This window comes from Lemur catta, chromosome 11 (genome assembly GCF_020740605.2).
Source record: "Lemur catta isolate mLemCat1 chromosome 11, mLemCat1.pri, whole genome shotgun sequence".
Classification (NCBI taxonomy): domain Eukaryota; kingdom Metazoa; phylum Chordata; class Mammalia; order Primates; family Lemuridae; genus Lemur; species Lemur catta.
Window position 1 is genome coordinate 63,622,829 of NC_059138.1, and position 20,101 is coordinate 63,642,929.

The following is a 20,101-nucleotide window of genomic DNA, read 5'->3' on the forward strand; positions in this document are numbered from 1 at the left end:
AAATATGTTTGAGAGACATCAGTGAATGCCAATGTAGAAATACTAGATCAAGAAATGGGAGAGAACAGAAATCCAGAAAGATAAATTCAACATTCAGGACTATTTTGCTCTCGTGGCATTTACCAACTGGAGGAAGCTAGAAGAACAAAGGCCAAGTCTGGAGTCTTCCAAAGGAGCACTGGGGCTTTATGGATGTCCCTTCAGAGTAGGGGTATAAAATAAGTAAACAATGAATGTCTACTCTGAAGCTCTGTTGTGAGCCACATAGGTAGACAATCTCATGTCCCAAAGTTGAATTAATGTTACCTGGATTGTTAGAGATGCCGGCAATGGTAATTTAAAACCTGTTTGGTGGAAAGTGACATTTGCCTAGGACCCTAACATATTTCTATAAATTAACCTTTAAATTTAATATCATAACAGAATCAAAGATTACCAGAAACATAAGAATGAAAGATTCCATGAGTGAGAAGAGAAATGATAGACAACAGAGCAGACTCACAAGTACTTCCACACAAATTGGAATTATTTGAAATAGATTATAGATATATAACTTTAATATTTTAAGGGCATATATGCCAAGCTTTAATTTTGGGGGCAGAAAATGGTATAAAGTTACAAAAAAGATTTGGAAAAGGAGTATCTATGTACTACAGAACTGAAAAATACAGCTAATATTAAAAATTAAGTGGATTCTTTAGGAGCAAATTGGACATAGACAAAATGAACACAATTGAAGTGGAATATGAATCTAAAGAAACAACCCAGAATGAAACTCCAGGAGGGCAGGAGTGGAAGTGGGAAGACAGAATAGAAGGAATTGTAAAAACATACAATAATAATGTATTTAAATATGCTTACTTAGAGCTTCAGAGTGAGAGGAAAAAGAGAATGATTTAGAGATAGTATTTGAAGAGATTAAAGGTAAAGATTTATCAAATTGCTGAAAAAATAAATTCATAATTTCAGGAAACCCAAAGAATCCTAAGCAAGATAAGTAAAAAGAAATGTGAAACTAGATATATCCTTATGAAATTGCAGAAATACGAAAACAAATTCTTCAGAGTAGCCAGAGAGAAGCCATTCCATGGTCACTACTCAGTGTGAAAATTTTCATTTCTGGATTCTTCCCTAAGACTTCTCATACCAATTCCAAAACTGTTTAGAGATTTTACTTCTAAATATTCCAAATAGATTATGATTAAATTTGTAAAAAGTGAAAAAGAAACTTTAAATAATTGGGAAGAAATAAAAAGGAGCTTTAAGTACAAACTTATAGTTTATTTTCTAAGTGGTTAGATTTTCAGAGTAGCTTAACATTCTTAATTTCCCTTTATCGGAAGTGAACTGACAGCCATTATTAAATGAGATGATGGATGTCACAGAGTGTTATATATATCCTAATAAATATACGCATATAAATGAGCTTGAAAAAAAATCTCCAAATTCGGGAAAAAAAAAAAAACTTTCACTTTCTGATCAGGGACATCAAGTTGAAACAATTGCATGTAACGTAGTGGTCAAATATATGTTATATTTGGGTTATATAACTGGGTTTTTTAGTTTTTAAAAACGAAGTTTAGCTGTTGCATGACTTGTATACATCGTATTTTGTCAAATTATCTGAAATAGCTCTGTTAGGAAACTCACAATCCAAACTGCTCACCCACTCTGTCCTAACAATAGAGAGAGAGAGATGGAAAAATCTCTGAGAAGATTACTTGTTATAAATTTACAATTATTTTCATGCAATTCTGAAATCCAAAAGCTCAGAAATCCAAGTGTTTTTTTTTTTTTCTTTTTCTTTCTTTCTTTCTTTTTTTTTCTTATTTGAATTGGCCATAAAACTTAACTGGAATTGGCAGAAGTCTATTCATATTCTTCATTTACACAGTATAATGTGAACAATCACACAATTTTCTGCAAAAAAACATATTGATTGTTGGACAAAAAGGAACTGCCACAGCCCCCAAAGGGGTATGCTATAATACATTGTACATGTATCTTTCTCAAAAATATACCCAATTCCAAACAATCTGGCACTATAAGTTTACAAGTGGGATATTTTCTTGTATTAAGTAATATTGAGAATCTGTTGGTGGCAAATGTTTTGTAAGTACACCAGCACCTTCAAACAAGAACAGATAGATATGTCCAAAATTAACAAATGATAAGAATGGAGCTCTTGATGATTTTTTTGAGGAGTGGTGGGCAGAAGGCAATGGGAAAATATAAAGAAAGGATTCTCATTTCAACAGTCTGCACTTGTGGGTAAGACAATTTGCTTAAAGTTTTGCCTTTAATGGTGCAATATCTAAACATTTCTAAAGATATATATCACTGCTACATCTACAAGATAACATCTGCTCAATAAAAATCAACTTTTGATTTTAATAGAAAAAAACAAAGACAAAAGAGAGCTGAGAGTTTGTTTCAATAGTTTTTTCTGTAACTTGAACTCTAGGAGATTCCAAAAATATGGGTAGATTGGTTATTATTCTCTATATGCTAATAAACCAGCTATTTTTCTCTACTTTGATCTTCATACCAGACTTACACTTCAGAATCCAAAATCTTGAGTTATGACAATGGAAAATTAGCAGTCTATTTAATAAAATTTTTGTCTTTATGGGTTTTCTAGAATAAATAAAATTATCAAAAATGGAAATAAACTAAGCAAAAGTGTTTAAGCTATTCATAAAATAATCTAATTACTAGAAGAAAATTTGCTTCCTTCTTAAATAGAAATATATGACTAATAAGAGAAATGAGATTCCAAGATATATATCATCAGACAACTTAACAAATCAAAGCACTTTGTGTAAGCTTGATAGAAAGTTGGCAGATATATGTCACACCAATTGGGAAGGGAGTAGGACATAAAGGAATGAAGAAGATAAAAGAACAAGTCACCAGGACTGAGGACTTCTAATTTAAATATATTAATATATTGATTTTTTTTCTATATCAGGAAAGGAAAGAGTGGGTAATATGTACATAACCACGAAGATCATCTTGAGTGACTAAAGGATAGAAATTAAGCATAGCTATTAATAATATTTAAATAAACATCCTTAAAGAATAATGCTTGGAGTAACAAGAATTCTTTTCAATTTCCAATATAAAGAGACAATAAGCAAATGTATGTGAACAGAATGATCTTGTTTTTCATAGATTATAGAGCAAGATAATTTGTTTATTGAATAATCTTCATAAATAGATATAAACAATTTGCCCTAAGAAAATGTTCCAATAGTCAGAGACAAATTAATTTTGACTGTTCAAATTCTTGTTTGTGTAGATGTATTGTTTTGTTTTCTTCTTTTAAATTCTTTGATATGAAAGAATTAGAGGAATTCAGATGGGGGAAAAATAACCAGCATGGGACAAATCCCCCTACTTTCCTTTCAAGGAGGAAAAGAGAAAAATTGGGAGGAGAAATACAGCATATATAATATAAATATTTCACTTGGAGATGGTTGGAGGGATGTTGTCAAAATTGTACTGATCTTTTGAGTTTTGTTTTTACAATACTTAATTGTTGTTTTTTATGGTTTGTTTCTTAAACAATTATATCTTCAATTTCATGCTACAGAAAGCTGCTGAAATATTCACGTAAGTCACTGAGTCACTCCCAATCTCTCATGACATTTAGACACAAAATAATGTGCAGATTCACATATCACTTGGGACTCTCTCTTGAGCTTAGAGTCTGTGACTTTTGCCAGAGCAAAGGGCTGTGTGATGGAAAAGCCTACCTCCAGACTCTGGGATTTAGAGCAGCTTTGCAGCTGGTAACATGAAAAAACAGCCCCATGATACTGTACTAGATGATTTCATGACTTTGTAATCATTTTCAAATGGTGATAGTCTCAAAACAGAAACGAGATGCTGTCAAATATGTGTTTCTTTGTTTTAAAGTCCTTTTAAGTGCACACAAATGCTTCAAAACTAATTGTTTTTGCTACTTCTTCAGAGTGAGGCAACTTGAAAACTCAAGGTTCCTGCAGACATTTTTATTTCCCAAAGTGCTGCTTTCTTTAATATTGTAATTTGTATTGAAATACAGGTATGCATAATAACTGTATATATTACCATGTTACTATGACAATGCATCATGAATATAAATGTAGTAAAATAAGATTACTTTAGGGTAATATTTCTATCACACAATTGTGATTATCACTCCACAGCAGTAACCCACTGAGTTATTGCCAACTGGTCTCAGATCAGGCTCTGCCCGCTCATTCTCATGCAGAAATAATAATAATGGTATATACGCTAGAGCAGAGGCAGAAAATTGCATCAATCTCTGGGACTTTTAGATGCTAGTATCAGCCAGCTCTTTCCCTACGTGTCTTACTCCTCATCCTATATATTCCGGATCCCAAAGTTCTCTTGCCTAGTTCGTGATCATCTACACCTTAAAGTGCCCATCTTAGGTTGCTCTGACAATTACAGCAGAATATTTCATGGCATGTTCCCAAAAGGCTTTGGCTCTTTGATCTTGTTCAGTAGTCCTGGAATTGCTTCTTGATTTCTGCTTTGTTACCTGGCTTCTGACCCCTGGCTAGAGACCCCAGAGTTTAGCCTTCATTGTCCCCCAATGTCCCCACTCTGAGGTGTGTCCACTAGTGAATCTCTATGGGCTACTCCCAACCAAATCCAAAAAAAATTTTTATATTTGAGTTTTTAAAAATCAAGTGTTTAACACTAAAAAAAAACTCTTTGAAGATCATCTCTGGAAGCACTGTAATTGTTTCTCATTGATAAGTATAATTCAAATTAAAAGAACTTTGTTTAATATATTTGATTATAATTTCACTGCTTGAGAAATATATTCTGGATATATACAGTTGGTTTTATGCAGTAATTTTTAAATTATGTATCAAAACTGAAATGCATTTTAAATCGGCAATGCTACTTTTATTGGGAAGGAATGAGAAGCCATTAAATTACACTCATTATACCTAATATATATTTTCACACATATACACATAATTATATATATATTGGCAGTTATACATTTAATTTTACATTTAAAATTTTAAATGTAATTTTATTTGTAATAATTTAATCAGTGAAAGTACAAAGGCATTTCAGATTAAAATTTACTGTAAAAAGCTTATGTTAACTGTTCTTAAAACATTCTCACAAAATTGATCTAGCAAAGAATAAACCCTTACATACACATCCACAGAAATGACACTACTTTAGCAATAGATTAGGCCTTTAAAATGTATTTAAAAAATGATTAAAGAAAGCTATTGAAACAAAAAATAACAGCTCAAAACATTAAAAGAAATGCCATGTAAAAAGAAAAATGCTTAAATTGAAAATATAGTATTGTATTAATACCTTATCCTCTAATGTCTGATATTTACCTATTCATCTAAATGTTTTCATTCAATTCTTTTTTGAACACTATATTTCATTAATATGTTAATATCATATTTTTCATAATGAGTTTTGTTATTGTTGATTTATACAACATTAAACTAAAAGGTAGTTTATGACATCTTAGCTTGGTTGTACTGCAATTTGTTTCTGTGCCCTTTAATGACAAAAAGAAGAATAAGAAGCAAAGAGAAAGAAACCAAAAGAATAAAAACATATATATGTGTGTGTGTATATATATATATATACATATATATATATATATACATAAATGAATAAATGAACATTCACTCCAATAACTTTTTTTTTAGAGACAGGGTCTCACTATGTTGCCCAGGTTGGTTCTGGGCATGCTTGTGATTACATGAGCCTCCTGCCTTAGCCTCCCAAGTTCCTGGAACTACAGGCACCCACCACAGCACCTGGCTTTAAGTCCAACTTTATAAAATAGAGGAAATAAAATATTCTCATTAGAAGTAGTACAAAATAAAATGGTGGACACAGTTTTTAACCTTGGATAACACTCTTTCTTAAAAAGAATATAAAATGTAATTTATGACGTCCTCAAGATACAAATTTTATTTATTAAATAAATTTGAGTAAAAGGTTGGTCTGGGAAAATGATGAAAACCTACAATTACGTTTTACCACTAGATGGAGCCCAGGCATCTATATGGAAAAATTGTTTACTTGTGGCTGTATTTGATTACTTACTGAAACTGACATGTGATCAGTACAATCTGATAGGGTGGTAGGGGAGGATAGGTGTTTTCTAGACTGTGGTATCTTGGCAAAATGTACATTAATGAAAAGCAGATATTGGATCTTCTCTACAGGGTCCTCTTTCCTGAATACAGATTCTCCATCTCTGTATTTGTGTGCCTGCCTCATCACATCCCACCTATTTCGTAAAGGCCTCTCAAGAACTATCAGTAATGTTCTTGAGGTTATTTCAGGTCCATTTTTCTTACCCTTTTCTCGACCCACTGATCATATGAAGCATTCATTCTTGATCTTGATCGGACACACTTCTTACATGTGGTTACAGTGATTTTACACGAAGAAGTGGCCTTCGCTCCTGTGACAAAACTCCATGATGGCCCTATGCTATGGAACGATAGCAACGTCAGAACTACAAATGGCTGACTTGAGACAAACAGATACCACGCATCAGGCAAGAGGGAAGGAGGAAGAGAGGCTTCCAGGAGACAGTGATAAGCTTATTTCTTAAACTGAATATTCTTAAATTGAAAAATTCAGTCCAATTAAGGAAGGAGTCTTGTGACTGATGAGCAAAGGAAGAAGATTCTTCCCATAGGAGCAGAGTTAACTGTGAGAAATTCACTTTCCAAGAGGGAAGTACAGGGATAATTGAAAAAAACGATCTGGTGCACTTACGCCTCTGCCTCCTCCAGGCATTTGCTGAGAGTTCACAGAGAACACACACATGCCTAAATATCCTACCTCCCCTGCACTCCAGCTCCCTATCCACTTCCTTTGCTTTGTTCTTCCTCATATCTGACTTATCACTATGTAACTATTATATATTTTATTAACTTATTACCATAGTCTGTCTTTCTCTACTAGAACTTAAACTCCCTGAGAACTTCGGTTTTGTCTGCCTTGTTTTCAGTTTATCTTTAGAACCTAAGACAATTCCTGGCACATACTTGATACCCATTAAGAATATTTTTAATGAATTAAATCATTGGTATTGACAACAAGTTACTACAAATTTCAGAAAGCTAGGAAAAGAGATGATGAGGAGCTCCAATTTAACTTTAGTAGTCTGCAGAGAGAAACCCTCCATGAATAATGTGGAAGCTCTTAAAGGATATGACAAGAAATTGTCTATCCTCTTGCAGACTTGGACCAGGTAAAAGACAAAAACTTGCTGGAAGGGAAAACATTGGTTTCTGAAATTAAAATGACAGAATAACAATTCAAATATATCTATACTACCAGAGAGGAAGGACCTAGGAACTAGCAGGTGCCATTGTTACACAGTTAGCATTTATTGACACTATAGGTGTCACTTATTGACATCCATGTCAGATATGTTCTGTTCATTGTCATATTTAATACCCTCAAACCTAGTGAGATTCCCTGGGCTCTCATTTTATGAAAAGGAAGTGGTCAAGAACATGGCCTAGAAAGTGATAGCTTTGGAATTCAAACCCATTTCTTGGAAATCAGATGCTATGTACTAGAGGGGGTAAGAGAGTTCCATATTTTATGGGCATCTTTCCTTTGTGGAGTTTGGTAGAGAGCAGAGCTGCAGCTCCCTAAAGTTAATGGAGTATCAGCACTGTGCTTTAGGTTAGAGGACTGTAAAATGAACAGTACATATATCTTGTGCTCAAGTAACTTACGGTCTGGTGGAGGAAAAGCAATCACTAACATACAGAAGTTTAGGTCATCATTTCTTTTTGAATACAGAAGATTTAATTACAGGATGTTATGGAGCCTTTACTTAGCTCCTACTTCTCTGCTAATTTCAATATCAAAAATAGAACTTGGCCAAGCATGGACGTGGCTCACCACACTCCTAACCCTAGCACTCTGGGAGGCTGAGGTGGGAGGATACCTTCAGGTCAAGAGTTTGAGACCAGCCTGAGCAAGAGTGAGACCTCATCTCTACTAAAAATAGAAAAAAATTAGCCAGGTGTGGTGGTGCATGCCTGTAGTCCCAGCTACTCAGGAGGCTGAAGCAGGAGAATGGCATGGGCCCAGGAGTTGGAGGTTACAGTGAGTTATGATGACGTACTGCACTCTAGATGGGATAACAGAGCAACACTCTGCCTCAAAAAATAGAAATAGAACTGATGACTTAGTAATACAGTCTATATGTATAAAAGACAATATTTTGACAATCATGTGTGTTGTCATGTTGTCATTTCTGGATCTAATTTACTAGAAAGTTTGAGCTTTTTTGATATTAAGCATTCCTTTTACTTTATATTCTGATATTTGAACTATTTGAATTTCTGCAGAAGCCATCCTTCTGTTTGTGCTCAACAGTTACACACATTTTTCTGGGAAAAACTCATGCACATACTTTATCTGTTTATAGAGACAATATATTTTAGTTATTAATAGCAGGGATTTTAAAGTCAAGCTGCCTTGTGTGAAAGTCTGGGCTAGCTAGTTATTTGACTTCAGCAATGTCCTTAACCTCCTTCTAAGCCTCATCTTCTTTATCTGCCAAGTGGAGGTGTAAAAATCAGTTTGCAAAATGGTCCCACTGATCTAGACCTTCCATTGTTCAACTGCCATATAAGCCCCACCCACAATGAATCAGGACTGGTCCTATGTGACCCATAGAATATGGTGGAAGTGATTGTGTGTGACTTCTAAACATAGGTTATAAAAGGCATTACATTTTCCCCCTTGGCCTCCTGGATTATTCTCTCTGGAGGAATCCAGAATCCATGTTTTGAGGACTTTGGAGCAATCAAGTGGAGATGTCTACATAGGAGTAACTGAGGCCACCCTATTAATGGATGGTACCTTTATGTTAGCTTTGGAAATGGGTCCTCCAGCTCTAGCCTCGACTTTAAATGACTTTGTCCCCAGCCATTATGTGACTATAAAGAAAGACACAGAGAAAGGTCGCCCAGCTAAGTCCTTCCTTAATTCGTGAACAGAAGCTGTAAGAAGTAAAGATGATTATTACTTTTTAAGCCACTAAAGTTTTTTAATAATTTAGTATGCAGCCATAATAACAGGAATGGGATAACATATCTGGTTGACTTGCTGTGGAGATAAAATGAGGAAAATATATAAAAAAGATTGATATAGTAACTAGGGCACTATCTGTGCCTAAAATAATATGTGCTGGGTGCTATAAAAATTGTGTGTGTGTGTGTGTGTGTGAGAGAGAGAGAGAGAGAGAGAAAGAAAGAGAGAGAGAGAGAGAGAGAGAAGCCCAGTGCTTGAAACTCAGGGAAAATGACAGAAAGCCCTGTGTCAAAATAGGCTGAGTTACTATATAGATTTTTGCAATTTGTAGCCAAAACAATGTGTTCACTGAAACATATTCTCTCTTCTTGCTGGGCTAGATTGTATTTCCCAGCCTTCTTTTTAATTAAGAATTGCTGTGCGACTCAGCGCTGCCAGTGGAATGGGAGCAGAGGTTATATGTGCTGCCCCTAAACCCTCCAATGCACAACTTTGTACTCTCCTTCAACTCCTCTTTCAGAATAGACAGGAGGGTGAAATCATAAGATGAAAGGAGAATGGGTTCCTAAAAGACCACATAAAAGGGTAAATACTTAACAGGAACACTAACATTGATCTTTATGTGAGCAAAAAATAAATTTCATTGGTGTTAAACCACTAATACTTTGGAGTTTATCCACTGCAGTAGGTATTCTGCTGTTAATTAATATTCACCTTCACTGGACACTGATATCTTCCTCCCTATCAGAACACCCTTCTCTGTTGTTGCCAGTCTACTTTGTGCGGGGTTCCGATATGCCATAGGCACTTAATATGTGAGGAATTGAGTTGATCTTGACTGTTAAGTGTACCACTGAGAATAAGGTCTTTCTCATCTGGAATATTCACTAAATCAAACTAAAAGAGACTACATTTTCAGGCACTGGATTTAATGTATTTCACATCAATTTTTCTCTACTCTAATGTACTCATTATATCCTCTTTCTGATATGTTGTCTCATTTTCCCCCTTCACTTGCCCACCTCGGTTATAGGTGTGGCCATTCCTCCCCTGGAATCCCAATTCCCTCATTTGTTAGTTGTATGTGTAAGGCTGGTGGCAGGCACCCCTACCCTCCCTAAAGAAAAGGAAGAAGTCCACAAGACCTGCAGAAGAAACTAACTGCTGGGCCCAGCTAAGTTAAAGCATAACCACACCTGGATATTCACCCAGATAAGAGAAGTTTTGGTTCCTGGAATCCATACATACCACCAGCCCCTCCTAGTTCCCAATACCCACCCTAAAACCTTAACGGAAAATTCCTAACTTTTCGCACCAAAAATCTTCCTGCCAAAGAAATCCCCGTCCCCTATCCCTAAAAACATATACAAGCCCACTCAAAACTTCCGGGCGACACAACTTCTCGGGCCCCTCTCTCCTGGGACCCATGAACCTCGCCTGGGCCCCTCTCTTGGGACCCGTTTCTCCTGGGAACACTCCAATAAAGCCTCATGGCTTACCCCTTTCAACTCTGCTCCTCTTTCTTTCTCTGGTGCCCACCATGCAAAAGCCTTACAGTATGATCCTGAGCAAGTCAAAACAAGCTATAAGACTTTCCTTGTATTTTTCAAGAGTAGTTAATATTAAATGAGATAAAGTAAATGAAGCGAAGAGCCCATGAAGGGCCTGGTATTTAGTAGGTGGTTAATAATTATTATCTAATATTATTCAAAATAAGAAGTATTTATCAAAATGACTTATATTCACTACCGAAATGAAAATACATTTCACTTTTTTTGATACATACTGATATTTAAAACCCAATATTTTCATATCACAATTGTCTGGCAGATATTACAAAATAATATCAATATCTTACATTATGGTGTATATTACATGATGCTTTCTGGGCATATGAAAGTCAAATGGATCAGTTTTTCTTTTTGTTATGCTTTTCCTTCCCTTGATTTGAAATCTCTCTCTCTGGCAATAGAAACTTTTCATAAACACCAGAAGGAAAATCTTATAGTCCAAACATATAACCAGAAAATTGAACTCAACTGGATTTTACCATAATACCCTGCACTAATGTGATGATACAGCTGACAAAATTTAACAAGCTTACTGGTATTTATATCAGAGAACCACTTTGTAGCTTGAAATGGATACACATACCAGCAGGTGTCAAGACTCAACAACAATCCATTTTTAAAGTTAAATGCACATTACACACTGAAATTCTACAGAGAAAACAACTACCCTTCTCCCTGCCCCAACCAAAAAAAAAAAGGCTTCTTCTATACTATTCACTAATGAGAGTGCACTTAACTGATACATAAATGAATTGTGAAAAATCCTTTCTGGCCTAAGAAACATCAAAGTCTGTTTCATAAATAAGAAATAAAATGTGACTTCCTTTCAACAAAACAAACATCTTTATGATAACTTTTTTAACCACATTAACAAGGGATTTAGAGTGCTTATATTCCCTTTGAACTTGGCAGTAAGTTTCAGTGTGTTTTGCATGTTGATGTTAAATATGGCTCTGACAAGTGCTAATGTATATCCCTTGGATTACTTGATATTCTCCATACAGATGCACTACTGAATTTGAAAAAAATATATATTAAACAAAAAGAAAGTTTATTATTTGGGTTCAAACATTAACTTAGAAAAAAAAGTAACAAAAGAGGAATATCAATATTTAAAGTGCTTGGAAAAGTGTTGATTATGTAAATCATTTTACATTAATCTAAACATCACAATCAATAGTTCCCAAGATGATTGCAATAAATATCTCGGACAATTGGTTAAAATAATTGTTGTTTGGTATTTAATAGTCATTTTTTTTGAAAATTTCCAAATTCCTATTGTACTCATTCATAAACTATCTCTTCCTCTAGTGATCTCAATATATCAGCATTTATTATGGACTTAATGTGTTAAATTTCCCACTACTATGGGATGCAAGCAAACCCAAGTAAGCATGAACGAAACAATTCACCAAGGAAAGGAGTTAAATTTTCACAATAGCAAGGGGATTCCTGAGATCAGTAATTCTCTAAACAATATAAAAGGTAATTTCACAAGTGCTTCTATTTTCTTTTCATCTTTTCCTTGTAAAGCCTAATAACAAATGACTTTAAAAGCAGCAAAGGAAAAGACATAAACAGAAAAGAATAATTCACAAAGCAAATTTGAAACTCTAAATATCATCTTGCAATGACATACTGGAATGTAAAATTTCAAATCATTCTGAAGTTTTTAACAATAAAAAATTATCAAAAAAGTTTTACTTATGCCCTTGTCAATTCATTCATTTTAAGGAATATGCACTTGCCCTTTTATTTGTTTACAATTACAATTGTCTGCTTTTTAAAATAGCCCTATCTTTGGGGCACTTAAAAAATGTCACCTCATTCTAGTCTCCCTTTGTGATATCAAAGTGACTGAAAAGTAGGTGATTAGAAAATAGCAATCTGTTGGAACTTCAATCCTTTGCTTTCCCCTGGGGCAGTGGATTATTTCTTCATCAGAATATCTGTTAGTTAATACCAAAGGCTTTGCCCAACTTCAAAGCAGAGATATTAAAGGCTCACTTTCCACTACAAGGCAGGTGTATTTTTATTAGCTTTCTCTTTCAAAATTGCTATGACTTCACTTGCGGATATCCCGCCAACAACCATTATTGAAAGCCTTACTATAATTGCTAAGTTACATGCAACGTCTGAAGTACAAAACCAATGTCACTTACAGCCCTCCAACAATTGACTGAAACCAAGTGTTACATCATTAAAGCTGAATTACAACACACCCACGGCGTGTTTTCCATGTGTGCTGTATTTTAAACAATAGTAGAGCAAAATCTGGCTATAAATTCACAGATCCCCAATTTGTTCAAATTCATGAACAATAAGAGCTGTCCGAGAGCTTTTGCTGGCTCTATTTTAGTCAGAAATGTCATGCACCAAAATTAAATGTCTGTTTGGATTTTATTGGAGATGGAAATGCTAGCTTTATGTTGTAAATTTAAACAATCTGCCACAAAGGGAGACTCACATTTGTATCGCTTGGGAAGGCATATTCATCTCTAATTGCTTATGGTAACACAAATAAACTAATGTAAAGTGTTCCATTCCTTAACTGGTTTTGTGTAAAATAAATCAGCTGAAGTGATGATGGCATGGGTTTTCAGTGGGTTCAGGGATTTCTTTGATAGAGTTGGATATGGAATCCATGCATTTAGCTATTGTTAATGATTAGGAAGTTTTCTGGAAATTCAAGAAAATTCAATAAGACATTCATTAATGTTGACAAAAGAAAATATTGGCAACATATTCATATTAATCTTTTTTTTTCTAATTATATTCAACCCATTTCATTATTCAGTGATCTAAGTGGAAATATTTCTTCTGTCATAGTGGTATGCAAAGCTATTATAATTACTTTTTTAGAAAGGTCGACAACTTTTTTATTTGGCTTCAGTGATTTTATGGTGCCTAGATTCCACCGGAAAATATTTAGTCACTCGCTTACTTGGATAGAAATCCATCACCTGGAATAGAAATCATGGTAAACGTGCCAGCATCTTTGTGCAGACAGGCCTGAAAATATATACTAGGCAAGGCTACTGCCAAATGACTTGTGTCTGGCCAGCACTACCTTTGAAATGTTCTCTGCATACCAGTTACTGTTAAGATGTATTGTAGCACGTGTAGATAAATATATTTTAGTTTTCATATCCATAATTTAGATAATACAGTAGCAATCCACACGCTACACATTACCTGTCTTCAGTTGTAGTTTCGGTAGCCACCATTCAAAATATTCAGATTTCTCACCAAAACCTAATGGTAGCCTTCATGTTATTTTAAACAGATCACAATAAACCAAGTGTAGGAATTTACAAAATACTTTTTTTTTACCAATCCATAGAAAAATTAGTGTAGGGTTTTTTTTTAATATGTCCTCAACATGAGAAAACACACCATAATAAATAGAAGACGTACTTCAAAATACATGGGAGAACTGAAGCCCTGTAAAAGCTGATAACAATGTTAAAGCTAAGTGGTTGTCTGCTATGATGCTAAATCAACTACTCCTATACTTTCTATTTATTTAAATCCTTGCATTTATATGAAAAGTAAATAACACCTCCTCCTGAAAATTCTATAGGTCATCTCTTCTAACACATTCAATTCACAGCACAAATTATGATGGCAAAAGAAATTCATCACATCTACCAAGAAAAAAAAAATAAAACAAAAAAACTATGCTCTTACCACAAATATATATCCACAAAATTCTTTTCTTTATTTAGAAAATCTCAGTGCCAACTGAATCAAAGCAGCCATACTATTTTAAGGTTTATTTGTCTTCTTTAAATTTGGCGGACACTGTTCTTTCCTATAAAATTGGTTGACTCAATACGGAAAAAAAATATACACCATTAACTTTCAGCATACCCACTTGTTATTTTTCATCTTGAATCCCAAAATCAATCTTACTGATTCACGTAGAAGGATTGCTGTTGAATAAAAAAATATTTTATGAAATGATGTGTTCCTAGTTAATGATTTTGGAAAACTTCAATTGTCATTTAAATGTATGCCATTGAATATATTAATCACATTCTCTAGATTCTAGGATATGGGCTGTTATACTCATTAAGTATTTGTAATTCTGCTATTTGGTGCATTTTGATACACATTGAGAAAGTCAAAGAGAAACTAAGCTATGTGTTATTTCCAATTTCAACATTGCTAATAAGTCTTAGGTTGTAACAGTTATATGATTAAAAAAGCATTTATTAAGTAATTGCTTATTGGAGCCTACACATATCTCAACAAATCAAGATGGCCTAAGTTGTATTTACATTTAGACCGTAAAGTAGTTTTCCCAAACCACATAAACAAAACCATTTTGACACCTGGTCTTTTAAAGTTCATGAACTTCAACATCTAAGAACATGTGTGGGATTGTCAAACATTCCAGTGCCCTCCCTGGGGGCACCCAAACATATGTAATCGTGTATATCACAATGTCATATGCCATCAAGTTTTCTTGAAAGAAAATCACTGGGTCCTTTTATCAGGGAAGCAAAATGTCACAGCTCTGAATCTGTGAGATAAGGAGCAAGGACTTCTGAAGGAGGAAGAAGTTTAACTGCAATCAGAGGCTTTCTAAAGTTTGGGTCAAGCATGCCTACTCTTTCTAAATTCCCTTTCATTTAAAACACATAAAATAGTGCCAAATACTCTAATAATGTCAGAAGTATGCAAGAGAGAAGAAAGTAAGCCAGAAATTACATTTCAATAACAGAGTATATTTCATAATTACATAGTTTATATTCTCAATCATGCCGGGGGAGGAGGCAGACAGTCAGAAGGAGGACAGGCAATGAGAGGAATGATTGCCCATAAAACAGGGGAGTGTCTGGTAGCTTAGCACGTCTCAAGGACACACTTGAGGAAATCAACCCCAGCTACTTAGCTGTTTGTCTCTGCCTTGTCAGAGATCTTCCCAGCTGAGCAAAGAACTTTGGAGAAAGGGACAGCTGGAAAGGCTGATTAAATCCCCTACCTGCAACACATATGCAGAGAATAGCTTTTTATAATTCTGGCAGGGGAAATGGGAGGGTCAGTTGCAAACCACCTGCTCACCCTGAACAATCTTAGTGCTTGATAGAATAGGTTCACAAACTGCAGCAGCAGCAGCGTCACTCAAGGCACAAAATCTCTTTAGCAGTCTTTGTCCACCTGTTTTTGAGAGCAGCAACTGGCTGAGTCCTGCCAGCCGTTTCTTACATTTACCAGATTGCTAACCCTTTTGACCATGGGCAGATAAATTAGGCACCTGGGCTCCACCTTTCCAACTTTCAATAGCAAGAGGAAGTTTCTTGCCAGTGGATTCTTAGCTGCAGCAATTAACTGAAAAAAAGCGATTAAAATCTCCAAGGCAGACATAATAGAGGATCTGCAGTTGTAATTAAGCAGTAACTTGGGATGGCTAGAAGGAAGATATGACCAAAACTTTAGGTCAGGTAGAGAGGACTGTTTTTCAAAGTACTTTCATGTATGTGAATGAAGATAATTTTCTTTTTATCATCTAGAAATATTTTAATATGTAGATTTCACGTTTTCTCTGCATAACATTATTTTTAAAAGATTCTTTTTAGGGTGAAATTTGCATAACATAAAGTTAATCGTTTCCAAATATACAATTCAGTGGCATTTAGTATATTCACAATGTTATGTGACCACCACCTTTATCAAGTTGCAAAACATTTTCATCACCTCAAAGATAAAGGTGAATTTTTATACATTCATATGATAGGCAAATATTTAAAAGTCATATGAATTTATTTTTAGCTATAGATAAGTACAATATAATTGCATTGTAATCATTCAGATTATCATTAAAAACATTTTTGCTTCTAAATGTCTATTTTGAGATGTAGTAGCTGTGAAGCTCTTATCTTCTTAGATTATCTAATTTAAGGTCAACATTTGATAGAGATGTACTTTCAAAAGACTTTCACAGGTATTTACCTCTTTGGATCTCTTCTTTCCCCAGTTCACTGTCTGCTCAGGTACCAGGAGACCTAGCGCTTCTATGTCTTCCTAGAAATGGAACCAACTTTAGAATAAATTAATAAGATATAGATAACATTCCTAAAGATGTGTCTGTGTGCAAAATGGGGAAGGGCTGAAGGGCTACATATAATTATATGCATTTAGTCCCAAAATTATCATTCTACTTGTTCTGCTTTTTTGACCTCTTATAACTACTAGCAAATTTTACTCCCTCTGGAACAGGATGCTCTAATACTGGAGCATTTCAATTTTACCTTCAATTTATATGCCTTACTCATCAAAAAAAAAAAAAACTAAGCAATGTCTTTTATATGTTTAACTGAAAAATAAACACTTCTAACTTAAACATTGTGGGGAGGAGATGGTTGGTTGGCAGGTGAGAAGTGGCCACAGTTCTTCAGATACATTTGTATACCCGGCTAAACATTAGAATCACCTGGGAAGTTTGTTTCTATAGGTCTTGAGTGTTGAAATTCGAATTTTATAATTTCTCAAGGTGACTGTAGTGGCTTCACTGTAAGGTGTGGAAACTACTGCCCTTCTAGAGTTCTTTCTAGCAGTAGTTACTACACATTTCAGTGACTGTGAATAAGATCTACAAGAGAGATGGGGAAGGCAGGGGGAGGAGTATTCTAGGTCAAGATTATTATTATAGTTTATCAGCTCTTCCTGAGGAGCCTTCAAAAATACCTACAGGAGGGCCGGGCGCAATGGCTCATGCCTGTAACCCTAGCAATCTGGGAGGCCGAGGCAGGCAGATCATTTGAGCTCAGGAGTTCGAGACCAGCATGAGCAAGAACGAGACCCCGTCTCTACTAAAAATAGAAAGAAATTATATAGACAGGTAAAAATACATATAGAAAAAATTAGCCGGGCATGGTGGTGCATGCCTGTGGTCCCAGCTACTCGGGAGGCTGAGGCAGGAGGATTGGTTGAGCCCAGGAGTTTGAGGTTGCTGTGAGCTAGGCTGTGCCACGGCACTCTAGCCAGGGCTACAGAGACTCTGTCTCAAAAAAAAAAAAAAAATACCTACAGGGCCAGAAATTATGCCAGAAGAGACTACTCCAAGTTTTGTTAACTTGCAACACTCTATGTTAGAGTGTTATTATTGAAAAATAAGGCTTACTGCCTAGTATGCTGAATGTCAAAGCAGGTTCACATTGAAGAAATTAAAAGTATTAAGGATATATAGACTAGTTAAAATATCTTACTTCCCCACCCTTATATGAAACTATATAAAAATCTAGTGAAGCCTTGAACTCTTTATCCTTAAAGAAAATAAATCCCCCCCCCAAGTTCCTGTGTTTGAATACCATTAATCCAAACGAGTTGAGCAATTGAGAGTGTGGAGTTTTTTAAAGCTGTATGTTTAAACCAAGTATCAATTATAATTTATTAGCCTTATACTCTAGCAATTCATTATTCATTCATTATTGCATTCATTATTGATATTGAGCTAAGGGTCAATATTTGCTAAATTTATAATTTAACCCACAAGTTATAGGATATCAAAAAGAAATTTTCACTGAGACAGATGAAATGAACACAACTTAGGTATAAGTACAGTTTATGTATCCCTTAACCAAAATGCTTGAGATCAGAAGTGTTTCGAATGATAGATTTTTTCAAATTTTGGAATATTTGTACATACATAATGAGATATCTTGGGGATGGGACCCAAGTTTAAACATGAGATTCACTTATGTTTCACATATACTTGATACACATAACCTGAAGGTAATTTTATTTTCCCCTTAAGGAGGCTGAATAAACTGTGTGTTGTGCTCCTGTATCTTGACTACAACCTGTCACATGAGGTCAGGTGTGGAATTTTCCACTTGTGGCATCAATCATGTCTGCACTCAAAAAGCTTTGGATATTGGAGCATGTCATATTTTGCATTTTTGAATTAGGGTTGTTCAACCTGTATAATGATTGTTAAGACTTTAGGTCACCTCTTTAGAAGTGGCAGAGAGATCTTGCTACATCCCCAAATTTTTAGCTACATCAACTTTGCAGGTCAGGAGATAAGAGATAAGGGCAGTTACAAACAACTAGATAAATAAACTATTTTAAAACTATTATTGATAAATATTTATTTTTATTATACAATAAATGCATACCATTAATTATTTAGATCATGAAGTATGAAACGTCCGATTTCATTAAGTACTAAGTTTGACAGTTGATATCTTTGATGATTCCCTTTGACACTTCTTGTTTTATGTTTACTGTGAAGGTACATCCTCAGTCTTTCTAATGCACATTTTGGCTTGTGATTATCTTTCAAATTTTTTTTAGAGCAATGTTTGTGAAACCATGGATAAGTCAAAAATCTGTGCTATTTTGAATATAAGTTCCCTCCTGGAACCAACGTAGTGCAGACAGCTCAAGATAGCAACTAAGAGTTCAGAAAGGATGTGGCTAATGAATGCACGGTATATCAATGGTTTGAGAAGTTCCATTCTGGTGATTTTAATCTTGAAAATGAGCCACATAAGCCACCCGAGACCAGGGTGGATAATGATGAGCTGAAAGCTGTAGTGGAAGCGAATCCATCTCAACCTACACTTGCATTAGCAGCAAGGTTACTATTCCAACAATATCGGTCCATTTGAAACAAATGGGCAAGGTAAAGAAATTGGATAGATGGGTTCTGCATAAATTAAACGAGTGACAGAAGAGAAATCATCTAGAAGCTTGCCTTTCTTTGCTGTCACGTCCTAAATGTGAACCATTTCTATACCGTATTGTTACATGTAATGAAAAAATGGATTCTTTTTGGCAATCTCAAGCATTCAGCACAATGGTTGCGATAACAATGAAGTGCTGAAAAACAATCCAAAACTGAATATTCATTTTAAAAAATGCTAATGGTGTCTGTTTGGTGGTCTAGTACTGGTATTACCTACAACAGCTTCATGAAACTTGATCAGTCCATTACAGCAGATGTCTACTGCAACCAGCTGGACAAAATGATGAGGATACTTGTGATTTAGGAGCTGAGATTGGTCAATAAAGACAGGCCCATCCTCTTGGAAGACAACGCTGGACCTGGACCTTGCACCAACTGACTACCACTTCTTCCAGGGTTTGGACCACTTCTTGCAAGGAAAAATATTCAATTCTCCCCAAGCTGTGGAAAACATCTTTCGTGATTTATAGCCACTCACTCTCCAGGCTTCTTCACTGTTGGCATAAACTAACTGGGCAAAACTGTTCCGATAGTAAGTAACCACATACTTTGATTAATTGTATTGCTTCTTGCTTGAGATATAATAAACTACACTTTTGATTCAAAATCAGACATTTCATATTTAATGACCTAAATAATTTTAAAGAAGCAAAATAAGAGAATAAAGGTTTTACATTGTAGGTCCAGTCATAGTCAGACCACAAAAACCCTGCAACTGAGTAAATAAATAGTGTATAAAGTTCATTTATAAATA

At 34.9% G+C, this 20,101-nt stretch overlaps 1 protein-coding gene across 3 annotated transcripts in view; it reads right to left on the reverse strand.

The window, feature by feature from the left end:
- Window positions 1–20,101, reverse strand: part of AGMO (alkylglycerol monooxygenase) — a 299,655-nt gene that overhangs the window by 85,571 nt on the left and 193,983 nt on the right. The window contains exons 13-14 of one of the 3 annotated variants that reach the window (XM_045564798.1): window positions 16,608–16,679; window positions 14,444–14,584 (exon numbers count right to left, since the gene is read on the reverse strand). The exons of the other annotated variants lie outside the window; for them this stretch is intronic. Of the exons in view, the coding sequence (XP_045420754.1) occupies window positions 14,561–14,584; window positions 16,608–16,679 (96 nt within the window). The 3' untranslated portion in view covers window positions 14,444–14,560. Of the gene's footprint in view, window positions 1–14,443; window positions 14,585–16,607; window positions 16,680–20,101 lie in introns of those variants that run through there. 3 annotated transcript variants of the gene reach the window in all.